Raw genomic sequence first — 24,019 nt, 5'->3', positions numbered from 1 at the left:
TGTCTTGATATAGCTGCCATATAAACCGATATTGGGTCTTGACTTCTTGAGCCACTAGAGGGCGCAACTCTGGTCCGATTTCACTGAAATTTTGCACGTGATGTTTTGGTATCACTTCCAACAACTGCGCTAAGTATGGTTTAAATCGGATTATGTTTTGATATAGCTGCCATATAAACCGATCTGGGATCTTGACTTCTTGAGCTTCTAGAGGTCACAATTCCTATCCGATTTGCCTGAAATTTTGTACGACGGATCCTCTCATGACCATCAACATATGTGTTTATTATGATCTGAATCAATCTATAGCATGATGCAGCTCCCATATAAATCGATCTCTCTATATTATTTCTTGAGCCCCCAAAGGTCGCAATTCTTATTCAAATTGGCTGACATTTTTCACAGGTTTACACCAGATACAGGTCGTATTTGTTGTCCGATTTTCACAAAATTTTGCACAAGTCTCATTTTTGGTCCAAGGACGAATGCTATTGATTTTGAAAAAATCGGTCTAGACTTAAATATAGCTCCCATATATATCTTTCATCCGATGTGCACTTTTAAAGCTGTAGAAATCATAATTTTGTCCGATCCTTACAAAATTTGTGTTTTTTTTAACGATCCAAAATGCTTGCAAAATGCCCTTTTGAAGCTGTAGGAGCCACAATTTTGGTCCGATCTTTACAAAATTTGGCATGGGTCGTTTTATTCAACGTCCTCATACGTGTGCATCATAATCATCATTTCATCATAATCGGATCAGATTTAGGTATAGCTCCCATATATATTTTTCATCCGATATGGCATTTTAAGGTCGTAGAAGCCACAATTTTCGTCCGAACTCTACAAAATTTTTCATAAGATGCTTTAATTGACATTCCAATACGTGTGCAATTTCATCAAAATCGATTTAGACAAAACTTCCCTATATATATTGGGTTGCCCAAAAAGTAATTGCGGATTTTTTAAAAGAAAGTAAATGCATTTTTAATAAAACTTAGAATGAACCACAATTTTCGTACCATCATAAGAAAATCATATAAGGTTCTATTCAATATTTCAATAGGTAAGCAAAATTAAAGTCTGACTAATTTTGGATATGAGTTTAATCTATTAAAAGTATCGATGGTGTAGGGTATTATATAGTCGGCTCCTCCCGACTTTTGCCTTTCCTTACTGGTTTTAATTTGCTTAATTCACTTTTTAGCATCACATGCTCTTCTCAATTCAATTTCCTTAATTTTTTTTTACTATCCACCATAGGGGGTATACTAACATCGTCATTCCGTTTGTAACACAGAGAAAAAATAATGTGAGACCCAACAAAGTGTATATATTTTTGGTTGTCTTTACATGGTAATCCGATTTAGCCATGGCCATCCGTCTGTCCGTCCGTCTATCCATACGTCTGTCCGCACGTCTGTCCATACGTCTGTCCGTACGTTTGTCTATTTGTCTGTCGAAAACACACAAACTTTCAAAGAAATAAAGCTAAGCGATTGAAATTGTGCACAAATACTTCCTATTAGTGTAGGTCAGTTGGGGTAGTTAATGGGCCAAATCAGTCCATGTTTTGGTATAGCTGTCATACAAACTGAACTTGGATCTTGAGCCTCTTGAGAACGCAATTCTTATTCGATTTGGCAGACATTTGGAGGTGTTTTGTTATGAATTCCAAAAACTGTGCCATGTATGGTCCAAATCGGTTCATAACCATATACAGCTCCTATATAAACTGATCTCGCATCTTGACTTCTTGAGCCTCTAGAGGGCGCAATGCTCGTCCGATTGAGCTGAAATTTTGTAAGAGGTGTTTTGTTATCACTTCCAACTACTGTGCTAAGTATAGTTCAAATCGGATCTAAACCAGATATAGCTGTTATATAAACCCATATCCCGATTTGACTTCCTGAGCCTCTAGAGAACGCTATTCTTATTCGATTTGGCTGATATTTTGTAGGAAGTGTTTTGTCATGACTTTCAACAACTGTGCAAAGAATGGTTCAAAGCGGTTCATAACCTGATATAGCTGCCATATAAACCGATCGCGCATCATGACTTCTTGAGCCACTAGAAGACGCAATTAAATCCGATTTTGGAGAAATTTTGCATGAACTGTTTTGTTATGACTTCCAACGAAAGTGCTATGTATGGTTCAATTCGGTTCATAACCGGATATTGCTGCCATATAAACCGATCTCCGATTTCGATTTCTTAAGCCTCTAAAGGACGCTATTATCATCCCACTTGGCTGAAATGTTATATGAGGCGTTGCACCTTGACTTCCAACAACTGTGCTGAGTATGGTTAAAATCGCTTCATAACCGAATATAGCAGTCATATAAACTGATCGCGGACATTAACTTCTTTAGCCTCCAGATGGCGCAATTAATATCCGATTTGGTTAAAATTTTGCTATGTATGACCCAAATCGGTTCATAACCACATATAGCTGCTATATAAACATGTCTCAGATCTTGATTCTTGAGTCGCTAGAGGGCGCAATTCTTATCCGATTTGACTGAAATTTCGCAGGCAGTGTTTTTTTATGACCAACAACCTGATCCATGGTGGAGGGTATACAAGATTCAACCTGGCCGAACTTAGAACTATTTTGTTTGATTTATACCCACCATCATAGGATCGAAATACCACATTACAATATGGATTTCCTAACCTACAAAGTAAAGGGTGATTTTTTAAGAGCTATAGGATAGTTAAAGAAAAAACATAAAATTCAGAAAAACTTATAAAGTCTTTATTTGAATCGATAGTACGGTCCATATAATTAAATGTTTGAAGATTATTTCATGCAAATGTTGACCGCGCCTTAAATGGTCCATCTACTTAGTTCAATTTTAGCATACTCTTTCCAAAATTTCGGCCGGTATCTCATGAAAAAATGCTTCAATGTTGAAACCACATATCGTTCAAGTTGACCTCTTGTATTTTGGGCAAAATAAAAAGTTAGATATCATCTTACGATAGTGCTCACCATTCACAGTTATGTTACAATTCCCATCATATTTGAAGAAGTGCGATCCAATGATGCCACCAGCCCATAAACCGCATCAAGCTGTGACTTTTTCTAGATGCATTGGTAGCTCTTCCAATGCTTCTGGCTGATCTCCACATTAAAATGGACAATTCTACTTATTTACGTACCCATTGAGCCAAAAATGAGCTTCGTCGTAAAATGGAAGAAGCCCGCGATGAACTTTCTTAACAGGGCACGCATTTTGATAATAAAATTCAATACTTTGCAAGCGTTGTTCGTTTGTAAGACTACTCATTGTTAAATTATAGACCAAACTAAAGATAATTGAGAATGTTGCCAAAAAGATAATAGCTAAAAAATCACCCTTTAATTCAATAGGATGATATATATATCCATAGAGGTGGTGGAGGCCACCGCATCGCAGGGGTTAGCATTTTCACCTGTGAAGCTCAACGACTGGGTTCGAATCCTTGTGGCAATATCAGAAAAAAAATTAGCAATCATGGTTTTCCCCACCTAATGCTGGCGACATTAATGGGGTACTATGCCATGTACCCACCAGGGATCCCACTGCGACGCGCCGTTCGGAAACGACTTTCAAAAGGAGATCCTTTATCATAGAGCTTAAACTTGAATCGGAGTGCACTCATTGGTAAGTGAGAAGTTTTCCCTGGTCCTTAATGGAATGTTCAGGGGCAAATTTTGCAATGTTGGTTATCCAAAGTTCGGCACAGCCTACACCACTACTGTGGTGCAGGGTATAATAATTAAGTGCATTTGTGTGTAACACCCAAAAGCAAGAGAGATAGACCCACTGATATGTATACCGATCGACTCAGAAACACTTTCTGATGATATAGATGTGTCCGTCTGTCTGTCTCTCTGTCAGTCTGTACGTCTGTCCATGTTAATTTGTTCATAAAGAACAGGTCGCAGTTTTATTCCGATCGTCTTCAAATTTGGTATGAGCATGTCTCTCGGTCTAGAGACGAAGCCTATTGAAATTGGTAAAAATCGGTTCAGATTTGGATATAGCTTCCATATATATGTTCGCCCGATTTGCAGTAATAGTGCAATTAAATGGTCATTTGTTAACGGATTCTCTCGAAATTTGGCAGGAAGGATTTTCTCCTGACTCTAGACACTATTTGCGAATTTCGTTGAAATCGGTTCAGATTTAGTTATAGCTGCCATATATGTATATCGCCTGATTTTCACTTCTAGAGCCACTGCAAGCGCATTTATTGTCCAATCTTGCCAAAATTCTGCACAACGTTTTCCTCGGCAACTACTACAATATGTCAAAAGTTTGCTCGAAATCGGTTCAGATTTAGATATAGCTTCCATATATATGTTTGCCCGATTTTGCGAAATATTGCAATAAAATGCTCATTTGTTTATCGATTCTGTCGACATTTGGTGTGAAGGACTTTCTTATGACTCTCGACATTATTGGGGAGTTTCATGCAAATCGGTTCAGTTTTAGATATAGCTGTCGTATATGTATAGCCCCCGATTTTCACTTCTAGAGCCACCGCAAGAGCATTTATTGTCCAATCTTGCCAAAATTCCGAACAACGGTTTCCTCGGCAACTACTACGATATGTCAAAAGTTTGCTCAAATTTGTTCAGATTTAGATATAGCTTCCATATATATGTTCGTCCGATTTTGCGAAATATTGCAATAAAATGCTCATTTGTTTACCGATTCTGTCGAAATTTGGCGTGAAGGACTTTCTTATGACTCTCGATATTATTGGGGAATTTCATACAAATCGGTTCAGTTTTAGATATAGCTGTCGTATATGTATATCCCCCGATTTTCACTTCTAGAGCTACCGTAAGTGCATTTTTTTATCAATCTTGCCAAAACTTTGTACAACGCTTTTCTCGACAACCACTTTAATATCTGAGAAATATGCTCGAAATCGGTTCAGAATTAGATACAGCTCCCATATATATATGTTCGTCAGATTTTGGGTAATTTGCAATAATGTTGTCATTTGTGATCCGCAGTTAACATCCGCCGAGGTCCATCAAAATTGGTTCTGAATTAGATATAGCTCCCACTTTGTACCTATAGGGTAGGTGTAGAGTACAATATAGTCGGCACCGCCAGAGTTTTGCCTTTCCTTACTGTTTTTTTTTTTTTTTTGTTTTTATGCCCATTATGGTAAAATCAATGAATTTTAGCTCTCACGTCCTCTACTCCATATTCACACTTAATTTCAGTAATTTCATATTTTGCAATTGCTTATGCTGCAAGCATTTCCGTTGAAATTGGCGATGGCGTTGACGTTAACGCTGATGCTGATGCTGATTCTGGCATCCGCATCGGTTTCCAATATCCGCCTCAATTGTTGGGCATAAACGTCTAAATTGCTACATACACCGATGTTGGAGCACAGCTGTATTTAATGGAACGATATATTCAATTAGAGGTTATAATTTCAGTCGTGCACCAAAGCCGCATTGGCTTACAAACAGCACAACAACAAAAAAAAACGGGGCGAAAAAATGAACTAAATGGAAATATTGGAATTATGTGAACAGAAAAAACGCACATAAACGAATTTAAATTGAATGTATTTGGTTTCAAAATGTGTGTCCACTTTAGTGTTGTACAACACAAAGCAATGACCATTTCAATGTAATGGACAAATATTTCCAAACTAATGGCTAAATTGGATATGAAGTAGAATTTGTGCAAAAAAAAAGCATGGAGGAAAATGAAACTCAAACATTGTGAAATGGTAAAAAATATCTTTAATTGGAAAATTTGATTTGAACACAAAATATTAGCAAAAAACATTGTCGACTGAATTTCGATTTTGATGAAATATGATAGAAATTTAAAGGAATTTTTTTTTTCCTCTCTGTTGTTATCATTTTTCGTCAATTCAAATATTTAGTCTATTAACGAGGGCAATAGATGGAAAAAATATGCAAAAATTCCACATATATCGTTATGTCATCATGTTTCACTATCAAAGAATCAGATTTGTTCTCATGCTACCGCTATACATAATTTTTACAGCGTTCCAGCAACGTACTCTGATCTGGGTCCTCTTGGCCAAGTTTTAAAGTAACAAGTAAAAAGGCATTAAATTCGGCTGGGCCGAACTTTGGATACCCACCACCTCGGGTATATATGTAAACCACCTTTCATCAAAATCCGGTGAAATTTGCATACCTTATGTCCCATAACAGTTATATCGAAATATGTTCCTATTTGGACCAACTACTAATAAGTACAGTAACTATATCTAACAAGTAAAAACGTGCTAAGTTCGGCCGGGCCGAATCTTATATACCCTCCACCATGGATCGCATTTGTCGAGTTCTTTCCTGGCATCTCTTCTTAGGCAAAACAAGATATGGTCCGGTTCGGACCACAAATAAATTATATGTTGGAGACCTGTGTAAAATTTCAGCCAATTCGTATAAGAATTGCGTCCATTGGGGCTCACGAAGTAAAATAGAGAGAACGATTTATATGGGATCTGTATCGGGCTATAGAACGATTCAGACCATTATAAACACGTTTGTTGATGGTCATGAGAGGATCCGTCGTACAAAATTTCTGGCATATCGGATAATAATTGCGACCTCTGTGGGTCAAGAAGTCAAGATCCCAGATCGGTTTATATGGCAGCTATATCAGGTTATGAACCGATTTGAACCTTATTTGACACAGTTGTTGAAAGTAAAAATAAAATACGTCATGCAAAATTTCAGCCAAATCGGATAGGAATTGCGCCATCTAAAAGCTCAAGAAGTCAAATCCCCAGATCAGTTTATATGACAGCTATATCAGGTTATGGACCGATGTAAACCATACTTGGCACAGTTGTTGGGTATCATAACAAAACACGTCGTGCAAAATTCCATTACATTCGGATAAGAATTGGGCCCTCTAGAGGCTCAAGAAGTCAAGACCCAAGATCGGTTTATATGGCAGCTATATCAGGTTATGGGCCGATTTGAATCATACTTGGCACAGTTGTTGGATATCATAACAAAATACGTCGTGCGAAATTCCATTCCTATCGGATAAGAATTGCGCACTCTAGAGGCTCAAGAAGTCAAGACCCAAGATCGGTTTATATGGCAGCTATATCAGGTTATGGACCGATTTGAACCATACTTGGCACAGTTGTTGGATATAATAACAAAACACGACGTGCAAAATTTCATTCTGATCGGGTAAGAATTGCGCACGCTAGAGGCTCAAGAAGTCAAGACCCAAGATCGGTTTATATGGCAGCTATATCAGGTTATGGACCGATTTGAACTATACTTGGCGCAGTTGTTGGATATCATAACAAAACACGTCGTGCAAAAATTCATTCCAATCGGATAAGAATTGCGCACTCTAGAGGCTCAAGAAGTCAAGACCCAAGATCGGTTTATATGGCAGCTATATCAAAACATGGACCGATATGGCCCATTTACAATACCAACCGACCTACACTAATAAGAAGTATTTGTGCAAAATTTCAAGCGGCTAGCTTTACTCCTTCGGAAGTTAGCGTGCTTTCGACAGACAGACGGACGGACGGACGGACGGACGGACGGACGGACGGACGGACGGACAGACGGACGGACATGGCTAGATCGACATAAAATTTCACGACGATCAAGAATATATATACTTTATGGGGTCTCAGACGAATATTTCGAGTAGTTACAAACAGAATGACGAAATTAGTATACCCCCCATCTTATGGTGGAGGGTATAAAAATAAACCAATCGGAACCATATACGACATGGATGTCGAAAAGCCTAACATAAGTCACTGTGTCAAATTTCAGTGAAATCGGATTATAAATGCGCCTTTTATGGGGCCAAGACTTTTAATCGAGATATCGGTCTACATGGCAGCTACATCCAAATCTGGACCGATCTGGGCCAAAATGAAGAAGGACGTCGAAGAGCCTAACTAAACTCACTGTCTCAAATGGATACGTAAATAAACAGAATTGTCGATTTTGGAGTGAAGATCAGCCAGAAGCATTGCAAGAGCTAACAATGCATTCAGAAAAAGTCCCAGTTTGGTGCGGTTTATGGGCTGGTGGCATCATTGGACCGTACTTCTTCAAAGATGATGTGAATCGTAACGTAACTGTGAATGGTGAGCGCAATCGTGAGAACATATCCAAATTTTTTTTGGCCAAATATGCAAGAGCTTGATTTGAATGACATGTGGTTTCAACAAGACTGTGTCACATGTCACACATCATGCATTACAATGGACTTATTGAGGGATGAGTTCGGTGAACATTTCATCTACGTACGGGACCGGTCAGTTGGCCACCTAGATCGTGCGATTTAACGCCTTTAGACTATTTTTTGTTAAAGCTCGTGTCTATACAGGCAAGCCAGCTTCAATTGACGCATTGAAAGACAACATTGAAGCATATATTTGTGAGATACTGGCTGAAAAGTTGGAAAGAGGGTGCCAAAATTGGACTAAGTCAATGGACCATTTGAGGCGCAGTCACAGTCAACATTTGCATGAAATAATCCTCAAGCATTAAATTATATGGACCGAACTATCGGTTTAAATACCGATTTCATACATTTTTCTGAATTTTATGTGTCTTTTGGAAAAACTTTTCTATAGCTCTTAAAAAATCATCCTTTACATTAGGTTCATGAGGAAGCCACTGCGACTATAAGACTTAAGGCGTTGAGAGAACGGATAGATAGGAGCAGGTCATATTATTGCGGTATAATTGAGGCGACCATAGAAAACTCGGATGGGTTGGAAGATGTTTCCGATCGGATACCTGAGATGACACTTAAAGTCGAGTGTGAGATACTGCTGCCAGAGGCATAGTCTTATAGATTAATGGAACTCTGGTATTGCCATCTGGGAGCCCATGATGTACAGCTGAATCGAAGGTTGAGGACAGAGTGGGCCTGGGGTTCTACTTTGAGAACCCAGGGAATGAGATCCTTTTTTGACTACCCGCCCATAATAAGATACTGCAGGCAGAGACGGGCGATCACGGAATGCGTGAGTTGGTGTGGTCTTCCCTTTACCTTTACGGATATTTAACTGGCCATCAGGGAACAAAAACCATAACAGTAAGGTCACAAACAGGCTTGGTGTGTAATAAAGATAATAATTCCGTCTCTCATGATGACACAATCCGTATCGTTTGGGTGCCGGACCATAGCGGAGTAAGGGAAAATGAAAGAGCAGAGGATTTGGCAGTGTAGGCCAAATGACTGGCGTTAATTAAATTGGTTAACACAAAGCCTTTCGGGTCGACGCAGTTCGAGTTAAGGGCGTGGTCGATGAACGCGCATGTAACACTGTAGAACCGATAAACGGTCGGTAGGAAGGCAAAAATCCAATGGGGAGATCCGGATCATGAGAGGACGAGGCTATTACTGAAAGGCAGCAAGCAGAAAGTCAATATAGCTTTCGTTATCATAACGGAACACATTGGACTACAAGTCTCACTTATGCAATATCGATGCGGCAAGTGATAGCATGTGTAGGGCATGTGGGGAAGATGATGATACGTTGGAGCATCTCCTATGTCATTGTCCGTCTTTCGCGGTTAACAGATACCGGCACTAAGGTGGAGACACAATACTTGACGTGAACCAACTTAGGGGCGTTGCATGGAATTCACTTACTAGACGCTTGAAATTTTCCTCGAATACTTCCTATAGGTGTAGGTCAGTTGGGATTGTAAATGGGCAATAATAGTCCATGTTTTGATATAGCTGCCATATAAACCAATCCTGGATTCTGATTTCTTGAGCTTCAAGAAGGCATAGTTCTAAACCGATTTGTCTGAAATTTTTTCATCAAATGTTTTGTTATGACTTCCAACAACTGTGCTAAGCATGGTGCAAATCAGGTCTCTCGATTATCCTTGATCGGTTCCTGGAAGTTTTAATTTTTGCTGGTTTGACATAAGTTGGGTATGTAGAATAAAATGATGCCCTTCATCAAAATTGTGGTGGATTCCCAAGATTATCTAAACGCGTTTTTACTTGATTTTGAACTTCATTTAATATTCATTGTGCTTGAATGGAGCCCAAAAGCAGATTTACGGCTAATTTAAGTTAAAGTATTTATTTATAAAATTGCTATGTTCTGCATGATTTGTTCACAATGAACTTGAACATATTTGATGTGTCTAAAAATATTTACTAAATTTAATAATCAAAAGCCAGCCAATAGCAGAAATTTTCAGGAGCCAAATATGTATGTTATTGATATTAGGGGGGCGTAGGAGTTAAAAGCCACATCTGCTTAAAAATGTTTAAGAAATTTGCCATAGACCTGCCTCCCATAAAGGAACGGCGAAAAACCATCTCTCATATCAATGAGTGCTTAAGCAGCATGTTTGGAGACCTCCTAAAACAAAAACAATCTATAAAAAATTTCGTATTTATTGGATAAACGTTACCAAATTGAATGCCGAACAGTGTAGAAGTCGTTGTGTAATTTCAGTCTGATTGGACTAGAATTGCGCCCTCTAGAGGCTCAAGAAGTCAAGACCCAATATCGATTTATATGACAGTTATACCAGATTATGAACCGATTTGAATCATACTTAGCACAGTTGTTGAAAGCGATACCAAAACACCACGTACGAAATTTCGGTCAAATCGGTCGAAAATTGCGCCCTCTAGAGGCTCAAGAAGTCAAGACCCAATATCGATTTATATGGCAGCTGTATCAAAACATAGACCGATTTCAACCATATTCAGCGCAGTTGTTGGAAGTGATACTAAAATACAGCGTTCAAAATTTAAGTCAAATCGGACGAGAATTACGCCCCATAGAGGCTCAAGAAGTCAAGACCCGAGATCGGTTTATATGGCAGCTAAATCAAAACATAGACCGATTTGATCCATACTCACCGCAGTTGTTGAAAGTGATACCAAAAAATTACGTGCAAAATTTCAATCAAATCGGACGAGAATTGCGCCCTCTAGAGGCTCAAGAAGTCAAGACCCAATATCGGTTTATATGGCAGCTATAGCAAAACATAAACCGATTAGAACCATACTCAGCGCAGTTGTTGGAAGCGATACCAAAACACCACGTACGAAATTTCAGTCAAATCGGTCGAGAATTGCGCCCTCTAGACGCTCAAGAAGTAAAGATCCCAGATCGGCTTATATGGCACCTATATCAGGTTCTGCACCGATTTACGCCATAGTTAGCACAGTCATTGGAAGTCATAACAAAACACCTCATGCAAAATTTCAGCAAAATCGGATGAGAATTGCGCCCTCTAGAGGCTCAAGAAGTCAAGATCCAAGATCGGTTTATTTGACAGTTATACCAGATTATTAACCGATTTGAATCATAGTTGGCATAGTTGTTGAAAGCAATACCAAAACACCACGTGCAAAATTTCAGTCAAATCGGATGAGAATTGCGCCCTCTAGAGGCTCATGAAATCAAGACCCAATATCGGTTTATATTGCAGCTATATCAAAACATGGACCGATATGGCCCATTTACAATCCCAACCGACCTACACTAATAAGAAGTATTTGTGCAAAATTTCAAGCGGCTAGCTTTACTCCTTCGGAAGTTAGCGTGTTTTCGACAGACAGACGGACTGACATGGCTAGATCGACATAAAATGTCACGACGATCAAGAATATATATACTTTATGGTGTCTCAGACGAATATTTCGAGTAGTTACAAACAGAATGACGAAATTAATATACCCCCCCCATCCTATGGTGGAGGGTATAAAAAGTTTCGAATTTATTGAATAAACGTTACCACAATGAATGCCGACCATTGTAGGAGTCGTTGTGTAATATTTCAGTTCAATCGGATAAGAATTGCGCCTTGTAGGTGCTAAAGAAGCAAAATCGGGATATAGGTTTATATGGGAGCTGTATGAAGCTATTAATGAATTCATACCATATGAGACACGTATGTTGAAAGTCATGAGAGAAGCCGTTGTACAAAATTTCTGCCAAATCGGATGAGAATTGCGCCCTCTAGAGGCTCAAGAAGTCAAGATCCAAGATCGGTTTATATGGCAGCTATATCAGGTTTTGTACCGATTTCCGCCATACTTAGCACAGTTATTAGAAGTCATAATAAAACACGTCATGCAAAATTTCAGCCAAATCTGATGAGAATTGCGCACTCTAGAGGCTCAAGAAGTCAAGACCCAAGATCGGTTTATATGACAGCTATATCAAAACATGGGCCGATTTGGCTCATTTACAATCCCAACTGACCAACACTAATAACAAGTATTTGTGCAAAATTTCAAGTGCCCAGCTATACTCCTTCGAAGGTTAGCGTGCTTTCGGCAGACAGACGGACGGAAGGACGGACATGGCTAGATTGACTTAAAATGACATGGCAATCAAGAATATTTCTACTTTACTAGCGGTACAGGGCCCGCTCCTTATCCTAAATACCTTTCATTTGAGTCCCATATTGTCGTGATTGGTCTAAATATACGTTTGGTACGTTTTAGGGTGGGGCGGCCCCCCTAGGTATCCCATCCGAAATAAAAATTTGGTATACAAATTTTTATTTTTAGGGTACTAAATGAGAACACACAAAATTTCGCTTAACTTGCACCACCCGTCTATAAGAGATCTGGCGTTTCTGAAAATTAGGGTAAGGGGGAGGGTGCGCCCCCCCCCCCCCCCTCCCCCCTCTGATATCAAAAATTGTATTACCCTATTTTCACCACAGGATCATTATGCACCACCTGTGAACATAGTCTATAAGGAACACACAAACAAACAAACCTACAAACAAATACAAATTTATTTTTATATAAGATAGGGTCTCAGACGTATATTTCGAGGTGTTACAGAATGACGAAATTATTGTAGTATACCCCATCCTATGGTGGAGGGTATAAAACATATCCGGGGCATGAAGTCAGATACATTTTCCATTAACAGGAATGGTTGATTGCTATCCGCCAGGAAAGAGTTTCCTGCAAATATATCAGCCAACAGGTTTGCCTTATCAATCGGCTCAGTAAACCAATCTCCCGATTTTATTTCTTGAGCCACTATATAGAGCATTTCTTATCCGATTTGGTTGACATTTTACACAATGAATTCCACTTTGATCTCCAACAGCCAAACTCAGTATGGTTCCAATCGGTTCATAACTTGGTATAGCTGAAAGAGTATAGCCATTCTTATCCATTATCTTTTGTTTGCCGATAAAGAGATATCGGCCAAAGAACTTGACAAATGCGATCCATGGGAGAATATATATATAAGACTCGGCCCGGCCAAGCTTAGCACGCTTTTACGTGTTTTTGTTACTTTCGAAATGGTTTAATTTTGTTCCACAGTGTTTTTATACCCTCCACCATAAGATGGGGGGTATACTAATTTCGTCATTCTGATTGTAACTATTCGAAATATTCGTCTGAGACCCCATAAAGTATATATATTCTGGATCGTCGTGAAATTTTATGTCGATCTAGCCATGTCCGTCCGTCCGTCTGTCTGTCGAAAGCACGCTAACTTCCGAAGGAGTGAAGCTAGCCGCTTGAAATTTTGCACAAATACTTCTTATTAGTGTAGGTCGGTTGGTATTGTAAATGGGCCATATCGGTCCATGTTTTGATATAGCTGCCATATAAACCGATTTTGGGTCTTGACTTCTTGAGCCTCTAGAGTGCGCAATTCTTATCCGATTGGAATGGAATTTTGCACGACGTGTTTTGTTATGATATCCAACAACTGTGCCAAGTATGGTTCAAATCGGTCCATAACCTTATATAGCTGTCATATAAACCGATCTTGGGTCTTGACTTCTTGAGCCTCTAGAGGGCGCAATTCCTATCCGATTTGGCTGAAATTTCGTAAGACGTTTTTATACCCTCCACCATAAGATGGGGGGTATACTAATTTCGTCATTCTGTTTGTAACTACTCGAAATATTCGTCTGAGACCCCATAAAGTATATATATTCTTGATCGTCGTGACATTTTATGTCGATCTAGCCATGTCCGTCCGTCTGTCCGTCCGTCCGTCCGTCCGTCCGTCCGTCCGTCTGTCGAAAGCACGCTAACTTCCGAAGGAGTAAAGCTAGCCGCTTGAAATTTTGCACAAATACTTCTTATTAGTGTAGGTCGGTTGGTATTGTAAATGGGCCATATCGGTCCATGTTTTGATATAGCTGCCATATAAACCGATCTTGGGTCTTGACTTCTTGAGCCTCTAGAGTGCGCAATTCTTATCCGATTCGAATGAAATTTTGTACGGCGTGTTTTTTTATGATATCCAACAACTGCGCCAAGCATGGTTGAAATCGGTCCATAACCTGATATAGCTGCCATATAAACCGATCTTGGGTCTTGACTTCTTGAGCCTCTAGAGGGCGCAATTCTTATCCGATTGAAATGGAATTTCGCACGACGTGTTTTGTTATGATATCCAACAACTGTGCTAAGTATGGTTTAAATCGGTTCATAACCTGATATAGCTGCCATATAAACCGATCTTGGGTCTTGACTTCTTGAGCCTCTAGAGTGCGCAATTCTTATCCGATTGGGATGAAATTTTGCACGACGTGTTTTGTTATTATATCCAACAACTGTGCCAAGTATGGTTCAAATCGGTTCATAACCTGATATAGCTGCCATATAAACCGATCTTGGGTCTTGACTTCTTGAGCCTCTAGAGGGCGCAATTCTTATCCGATTGAAATGGAATTTCGCACGACGTGTTTTGTTATGATTCCCAACAACTGTGCCAAGTATGGTTCAAATCGGTTCATAACCTGATATAGCTGTCATATAAACAGATCTGGGGATTTGACTTCTTGAGCTTCTAGAGGGCGCAATTCCTATCCGATTTGGCTGAAATTTTGCATGACGCATTTTATTTTTACTTTCAACAACTGTGTCAAATAAGGTTCAAATCGGTTCATAACCTGATATAGCTGCCATATAAACCGATCTGGGATCTTGACTTCTTGAGCCTCTAGAGGTCGCATTTATTATCCGATTTGCCTGAAATTTTGCACGACAGATTCTCTCATGACCATTAACATACGTGTTTATTATGGTCAGAATCGGTCTATAGCCCGATACAGCGCCCATATAAATCGATCTCTCTATTTTACTTCTTGAGCCCACAAAGAGCGCAATTCTTATGACATTTTACACAGGTCTCCAACATAAATATAATTTAATTGTATTCCAAACCGGACCATATCTTAATATCACTCTAATAGCAGAGCAAATCTTTTCTTATATCCTTTTTTTTTGCCTAGGAAGAGATGTCGGGAAAAGAACTCAACAAATGCGATCCATGGTGGAGGGTATATAAGATTCGGCCCGGCCGAACTTAGCACGCTTTTACTTGTTTGATAATAAATGTGGTCCAAATTCAAGAGCTGACAGACAGATAGACTAGACTGCAAAAAATTAGAAAGTGATCTCCAGTCGATCGGCATGCTTAAAGGATTGTAGTCGTAGATTTATGTAAGGAGAACAGCCTTTGACCAGGTATGATTTTGATTTGATTTCGGTACTTCAATCCAACTGCGATGTGGATCGGTTTAACTTCTTCTTCTTCTTCTTAGAATTGCAAGCAAATGCTCCAAGTTTTAATTCCCCGTAACACAGTCGTAGTTATTATATATCATTTCTATTTCAATAATCACATTTTTCATCTCTCAACTAGAAACCCCCTTAATACTCATCTTAATTTCCGTAAAAATTAAATGTATGCATGTATTAAAGCGGAAGTAATTTTAATATTCATAACAAATCACACAAATACAAAATTGTTTGCCTAATATGAAGGTATGCACCATTACGGTGAAGTCGACGATAAAAACAATGACTGGCTGGATGGTTGGCTGACTGACTGACTGACTAACTCGTTTAACCAATGAACCATTTTTTGACAATTTAATTAAAAATGTTTTTTTAAATTAAATATGCAAACTCCATGCAAACATACATGGAGACTTACTTACATACACAAATAAAGAGGACAATACACAGGCAAAACACATAACAACAACGAAAATAAAAACACCCACCATAACCATGAAGACTGACATAATAATTTGGATTATGGTTATGGGAAAAGGTAACCCAACGAAACCAACGAGATGTGGAATTCCTATTAGGAGTTAAAAACCGATAGGGATGTCATTTTAGACAACACAGAGAAAAACATATAAAAATGGCAATAGTCAGGCGGAGCCGAACACATGATGGCCTAAATCTATCCTTTAAGCACAAATTGGGCAATATTAATATATGGTCGCTATATCCAATTCTTAGACGATTTGGATGGACTTCGGCATAGGTGTTTAGATGATTAATAAAACCAATCCTAACTAAATTTCGGGGATATTCATAAAAAATCACAATAACTTCGGCCCTTCAAGTGCAAATAGGGCGATGCCAACGATATATGTGAGCCATATCTTAATCTGAACCGGTTTCCTAAAGGTCCTAGGATTGGATATCAGTTTATGGGCCATACTTAGAAATACGAATAAGGCATGAGCGAAACGAACGCGGAGCACGACGTTCCGACGAAGCTGGAACTGTGAAGTCTGGACTACGTAAGCAACGAGTCCCCCGTTAGATCTGTGGCCTACGAAATGACAACAATCGTAACCAACGAACCAAAAAAGTCGATTCTGAGAGGATAAGTGAAACTCGTGAAATGCGTGAAGACTATCAACGGCAAGCCAGAAGGTCCAGCGAAATCGAATTTGAGAGGTGTCGTAAAGTCCACGAGAGGTAAGAACAATGACAGTGCCACAACCAACCATCAAACAAAGTTGAATCCGAACGGACACGCGAAGTTCGTGAACAACGTGAGCACAAATCTGACTCAATCTCTCTGCAAGTCCGTGACAGACGAAATGAGAACTTTCGTGTCGTTCTTGTGAACGACGTGAGCACGAATCTGACTCAATTACTCTGGAGGTCCGTGACAAACGATAAGAAAACGATATCGATAAACAAGATACCAGCAGACGAATGAAAGAAATATAACCTGAGAGGATTCGGGAAATTCGAGAAGGTCGCCAACGTCGTGAAGACAGCCACGATAATCAACGACATTTAAAACGATCTAATGCAAGAAGTGTTTTGTAATAACTTCCAACAACGGTGCCAAATCCGGTTTGGTCCATAACCTGATATAGCTGCCATATAAACCGATCTGGGATCTTGACTTCTTGAGCCTTTAGAGGTCGCAATTATTATCCGATTTGGCTGAAATTTTGTACAACAACTTCTCTCATGCCCATCAACATGCGTGTTAATTACGGTCTGAGTCGGTCTATAGCCTGATACGGCTCCCATATAAACCGATCTCCCTATTTTACTTCCTGAGCCCCTAAAGGGAGCAATTTTTATTCGAATAGGCTGAAATTTTACACTACGACTTCTACTAAGGTCTCCAACATTCAGCTCAATTATGGGTCGAATCGATAGACGATAACATGTTTCAATCTGTTGCAGACAAAATTTTGGAAATCGGACTACAAACGAAGATTTGACAGCCCCAACAAATTTTAGAAGTACCCAGATGACCAACTTTAGGGCGCTGCCAAAAGATGTCCGGACAACCTAGGGTCTTGCACACGATTTCGTTAGCACCTTAGCTAAAACCATCCCAAATTTCAAAGTGATATCTCTACCCGTTTCATCCGGTATATGTTTTACTAGTTATTCCCACCACCAAAGGATGGCGGTATATTCATTACGTCATTCCGTTTGCAACACATCGAAATATCCATTGTTGACTCTATAAAGTATATATATTCTTGATCGTCGTAAAAATCTAAGACGATCTAGCCTTGTTCGTCTGAGTGTTTGTCCGTCTGTCTGTTGAAATCACGCTGTTGTCTTTAAAAATCATCGGATTTTGCTAAAAATTTGGACAGTGAGTTGTGTTAAGCCTTTCGACATCCCCCTTCAATTTGACCCAGATCGGTTCAGATTTGGATATAGCTGCCATGTAGACCGATCTTTCGATTTAAGGTCTTGGGTCCATAAAATGCGCATTTATTGTCTGATTTCGCCGAAATTTGGGACAGTGAACTGTATTAGGCCCTTCGATAACCTTCTTCAATTTGGCTCAGATCGCTCCAGATTTGAATATAGCTGCCATAAAGACCAATTTCCCGACTTAAGGTCTTAGGCCTATAAAAGGCTCATTTATTGCCTGATTTCGCCGAAATTTGGGACAGTGAGTTATGTTAGGCCCCTCGACATCTTTCTGCAAGATGGCCCAGATCTCTCTTTATAGACCGATCTCTCTATTTAGGGTTTTGGGCCCATAAAAGGCAATAAATGCGCCTTTTATGGGCCCAAAACCCTAAATAGAGAGAGAGTCCCATTTCTCCGAAATTTAGGACAGTGTGGTTGTGTTAAGCTCTTCGACATTCTTCTACAATTTGGGCCAGATTAGTTCAGATTTGGATATAGCTGCCATATAGACCGATCTGTCGATTTATGGTTTTGGGCCCATAAAAGGCGCATTTATTGTGCGATTTCGCCGAAATTTGGTACAGTGCGTAATGATAGGTCCTTTGACATCCCTTTTCGGTTTGGTCCAGACTGCCACTTGCTGCCATATTTTGTTCTACAAAATTGAACAATGACTTGTACTTATTAGACCACTCAGTGTCCGTGCCGAATTTGGGACAGTGCGTTATGTTAGGCCCTTTGACATCCCTTTTCAATTTGGCCGATCTCTCGATTTATGGTCTTGGCCCCCTAAAGGGCTCATTTATTGTCCGATGTCGCTGAAATTTGACGCAGTGACTTATGTTAGGCTTAGACATCCGTGTCGTTTATAGTTCAGTTCGGTCTATATTTGAATATAGCTAACAAAAGCGCCAATATTTTGTTCGATAAAGCTGCTATGGGGTCATAAATTATGAATTTTTCACCGGATTATGACGAAAGATGGTTTACATATATATACCCGAGATGGTGGGTATCCATAGTTCGGCCCGGCCGAACTTAACGCCTTTTTACTTGGTTTTTTTTTCGATTTTCTCCCATTGTGAGCGGTGCATGTAATCCGAAGCTTCGCATTGACTTTCCTTTTGTTTTTGTACGGTGGTAATTGTTTTAACTGAGTCCTAAAATTCAAACCCTCACTTTCACTTTGAGTGCGTAGCACATTGTAACTGTACCTACTCCTGGATATTTCCAGACATTACTGATTTAAGAACTCTGTGCTTTATGCTGTGTCAATGTAATCAATAGTGGATCTCTAGCGTCGTAGTCATCTGATTATCTCACCCTCCCGACATCCCTCAAGTGGCAGTATGTGCTGCAGCAGCACCTCTCCCCAAAAATTGGTATGCTAGTGCCAGCAAATATAATGAATTTGCTATTCAATTGCAATGGTCCATCCGTGCCAGGGACTACGAAAAATAAGGCATTAAATCACTCAAAATTTATGCGAACTGCTATCATTGAATAAGACACGGTCTTTACTCAGCTTCCTTTTTTACTAATCTTAAATTTTAGTTGGACATCACTCCAAAGAAAGAAGTCAAATTACACATCCAATTTTATCTAAAATGTCGAAACGAATAAATTGTATTATGTATCACTTGATTTTAATATGAGTTACTCCCCTAGTTGTAAGCTCTCTCTAGCTCACTGATTCTCTCATCATCATCATCGCCGTCATTATCAACAACATCACCCATGACACAAACCAATTTAGCCACAAACACCCAGCAGCATTCGCTCTCACACAACACACCCGAGTGTACTCCCACATATGAATTTGCCTTTCATTTTATGCAGATGTAATGTTGTTGGAGTTTTTTTTTTTTTTTTGTTTTTTTCTTTTCGTTATTTCAGCTTTTTGTTGTTTTTGCCTTATTTCTATCATTGATGCTGATAACATTGTTGTTGGCTTTATTTCAGCTGTGCGGAGAGCTGAGCTTTTTTGTTTTGTCTCTTGTTTACAGTTGTTTTCTGTCAATTGTTGTTGCTGTTGTTGTTGTTGTTTTTATATCTGTGTAATTGCTGGTAATAAGTGTGGTGTGTAGCGCAGCAAGAGTGGGAGCATGCCATAGAGTGTCAATTTACCATAAGCATTACATGTTCACAAATGTTTTATGTTCAAAATGGATATGCATGGGAGTGGTTGGATGTATGTACAAGTGGGTGTGTGCGGTAATAAGCACACATATGCAAAAGGAATGTACCCACACACAAACACACACACACAATTCAACTTCACTGATATGGTGACATCCGTTCGACCACATCATCCATACATGCATGCATATCGCACACAAAAAAAAAGCACAGATTTTCCCATTTGCCACCATTGAACCAATATCGCAATAGTAAAGATGGCATTGAAGTGAGAAATAATCACTATCAACTGTATTAAAGCTTAAAGAGTCCATTGTTGTTTAACTAAAGTAGTTTTTCTCTGTTAAATAATATTTGTGTAGTAACTTTTTATTAAAGCTGGAATATTTAATTTTTGTTATTGGTTGGCTTCAATGGAAATTGAATCACGTTGTCGCCAGAGAAAAATAAACAAGTATTATCGAAAGTTGTATTTCAAACTGCAAGAGTAGCATTGCCAATTTTCATAAAATTTTTTATAGTAAACTAGCTGGTCCGGTGTGCTTTGCTACACCCTTAAGTGTTAGCAGCTCCATTTGGTAATTTTTAGAAGTGGAGCGGAGTGGAGTTTACCTGGAATTGACCCAAATTTTTACATAAGTTTGGTAGTCTACTCTCAAACACCTCTCTCTGAGTCTCATATTGTATTGTTCGATATACATGTCCATTTGGGTCATAAATTTGGGGTGGAGCGACCCCTGGGACTTGACCTCAAATTTTTGTATAAGTATCGTATTGTACTTTTTCAATTACCAGTTACCTTTCATTTGATGCCCATATTGTCCCATTCAATGAACATGTCATTTTTTGGCGGTTTATGAGAGTGGGGAGGACCCCCCGACACTTGGAGTCAGATTGTTATATCAAGTTCTACTACTTTCAAATAACTTTCATTTGATACCCATACAGTCCTTATCTGTTAACATTTCCGCTAGGGTGGGTTTAATGGTTGGGCCTCACCCACTGTCATTCGAGTTAAAATTTTTATCTCGACGCACCCAGATCTGGCGTATAGGAAAATTAAGGTTAAGAGAAGGATCCGCTATCTTCGGGGATATAATAAAATAGGGTGCCCTTTATCCATCGGGATGGCCATCCTCTACCATCTTTGAAAATTTAATGAAAATCGGTCCAGCCGTTTTTGAGTCTATGGGTAACATACAAGCAGACAAAATCCCATAGCAGTTATATCGAAATATGATCCGATTTGGACCAAATACTAATAAGTACAAGTCATTGTTCAATTTTGTATAACTAAATATTGGTCTTTTTAGTAGCTATATCTAAAACTAAACCGATCTGAACCATATGCAACATGGATGTCGAAAAGCCAAACATAAATCAATGTGTCAAATTTCAGTTAAATCGGCTTATAAATGCGCCTTTTTTGGGACCAAGACTTTAAATCGAGATATCGGTCTATATGGCAGCTATATGCAAATCTTGAAATATGTGAGGAGGCTTAACTTATCTCGCTGTCCCAAATTGCGGCGACATCGGACAACAAATGCGGTTTTAATGGCTCCAAAACCTACAACCGAGAGATCGGTGTATATGGCAGCTATATCCAAATCTGGACCGATCTGTGCCATAATGCAGAATTACGTCAAAGGGCTTAACCTAACTCACTGTTAACCTAACTCACTGTTCGGCGACATCGGACTATAAATGCGCCTTTTATGGGCCTAAGACCCTAAATCGGAGGATCGGTCTATATGGCAGCTATATCCAAATCTGGACCGATCTGAGCCAAATTGATGAAGGATGTCGAAGGGCCTAACACAAAGCACTATCCCAAATTTCAGCAAAATCGGATAATAAATGTGGCTTTTAAAGGCCTGAGACCCAAAATCGAAGAATCGGTCTATATGGCAGCAATATTCAAATCTGGACCCATCTGGGCCAAATTGATGAATGATGTCGAAGGGCCTAACGCAACTCACTGTTCTAAATTTCAGCAAAATCGGATTATAAATGTTGCTTTTATGGGCCTAAGACCCTAAATCGGCAGATTGGTCTATATGCCAGTTGTATCCAAATCTGGACCGATCTGGGCCAAATTGAGGAAGGATATAGAAGGGCCTAACACAACTCACTGTCCCGAATTTCGGCATAATCGGATAAAAAATGCGGCTTTTATTGACCTAAGACCCCTTATCGGCGGATCGGTCTATATGGGGTCTATATCAAGAAATAGTCCGACATAGCCCATATTCGAACTTAACCTGTTTATTAACAAAAAAAGAATCTGTGCAAAGTTTCAGCTCAATATCTCTTTTTTTGAGGACTGTAGCGTAATTTCAACAGACAGATGGACATTCGGACGGACATGTCTAGCTCATCTTAGATTTTTACGCTGGTCAAGAATATGTATACTTTATAGGGTCGGAAATGGATATTTCAATGTGTTGCAAACGGAATGACAAAATTAATATACCCACATCCTACGGTGATGGGTATAAAAATATTTTCATGTAGTTATTCCGTTTGCAACACATCTAAATATCCATATCCGACCCTACAAAGTATATTTCGGATCGTTGTAAAATTCTTAGGCGATTTAACATGTCCGTATGTCTGTCCGCCCGTCTGTTGTAATCACCTTGCAGTCTCCCAAAATTGAGACATTGAGCTGAAATTTGGCACAGATACGTTTTATTGCTGCAAGCAGGTTAAGTTCTTGAATTGGCCAAATCGAACCATATTTGGATATGACTGTCATATAGACCGATCTGCCGATTTAGGGTCCGAAGCCCATAAAAGCTGCACTTTTTACCCGATTTCCCTGAAATTTGAAACAGTGTGTTGTTCTAAGCCTCCCGACATCTGATCCAAATATGATTCAGATCAGACTATTTAAAGATATAGCTGCCATATACACCGATCTGCTGATATATGGTCTAAAACCCATAAGAACTGCATTTATTACCCGATTTCGCTGACATTTGAAACAGTGAGTTGTTGTAACCCTCCTGACATATAGACCGATCTGCCGATTAAGGGTCTGAAGACAAAGCATAAAAACATACCCAAAGGCAAATAACCTCATTTCTTGAACGGCTTTAAATAGACAATACTGAAACCTCAAAAAATTCCTTGCCGAAATTTCGTGAGGTATATGAAGGTTTTAGTGAGACATCTAGGCGTTGAAAAGTGCTCTTTTACGACCTATAAGACCCTCTCCAATTTTTCCACAAACATTCCATTAAGGAACAGCGAGGCGTATCATAAACCATTCAAAATGTCTCCTTTATTTCAGTTGTTGATCTAGGATGCGTATGATTACCATTCAATAAAATTTTCCCATTTACGGTATGCATCATACGCCACCTTGGTCACAGGATATAGACCGATTAAGACCGTACTTGGCACATTTATTGAAAGTTCTAACTGGACACCACGTGTAAAATTTCAGCCAAATCGGATGAAAATTGCAGGGGCTCAAGAAGTAAAATCGGGAGATCGGTTTATACGGGAGCTATATCTAAATCTGCACCGATATCGCCCATTTGCAATCCCCAACGACCTACATCAATATTAAACATCAGTTTATAATTTCAAGCGGCTAGCTTTACGCGTTCGACCGCTATTGTGATTTCGACAGACGGCCGAACGGATATGGCTAGATCGAATTAGAATGTCGAGACGATCCAGAATATATATACTTTATGGGGTAGCAGATCAATATTTCAAGGTGTTACAAACCGAATAACTAGATTAGTATACCCTCATCCTATAATGGTTGGTATAAAAATTGGGCAATAAGCCTGTCTTCCTGTCAATACCCTCCATAGTAACACCTCAAAATATTGATCTACGATCCTATAAACTATATACATATGTATATTCTTGGTCGTCTCCGATTTGGCATTTTGAGTCGATCTTGC

The 24,019-nt window shown here is 39.2% G+C and overlaps 1 protein-coding gene across 1 annotated transcript in view; it reads left to right on the top strand.

Moving 5' to 3' along the window:
* Window positions 1–19,884, top strand: part of LOC131996198 (uncharacterized) — a 30,454-nt gene extending 10,570 nt beyond the window's left edge. Inside the window, exons 3-5 of the mRNA XM_059365664.1 lie at window positions 16,597–16,754; window positions 19,640–19,795; window positions 19,851–19,884. Of these exons, the coding sequence (XP_059221647.1) occupies window positions 16,597–16,754; window positions 19,640–19,795; window positions 19,851–19,884 (348 nt within the window). The remainder of the gene's footprint in view (window positions 1–16,596; window positions 16,755–19,639; window positions 19,796–19,850) is intronic.
* The last annotated feature ends 4,135 nt before the right edge of the window (window positions 19,885–24,019 follow it).

The sequence above is a fragment of the Stomoxys calcitrans genome, chromosome 3, assembly GCF_963082655.1.
Source record: "Stomoxys calcitrans chromosome 3, idStoCalc2.1, whole genome shotgun sequence".
NCBI classification, from domain to species: domain Eukaryota; kingdom Metazoa; phylum Arthropoda; class Insecta; order Diptera; family Muscidae; genus Stomoxys; species Stomoxys calcitrans.
The sequence above is the reverse complement of the archived record's forward strand: the minus strand, read 5'-3'. Positions and strand labels throughout refer to the sequence as shown.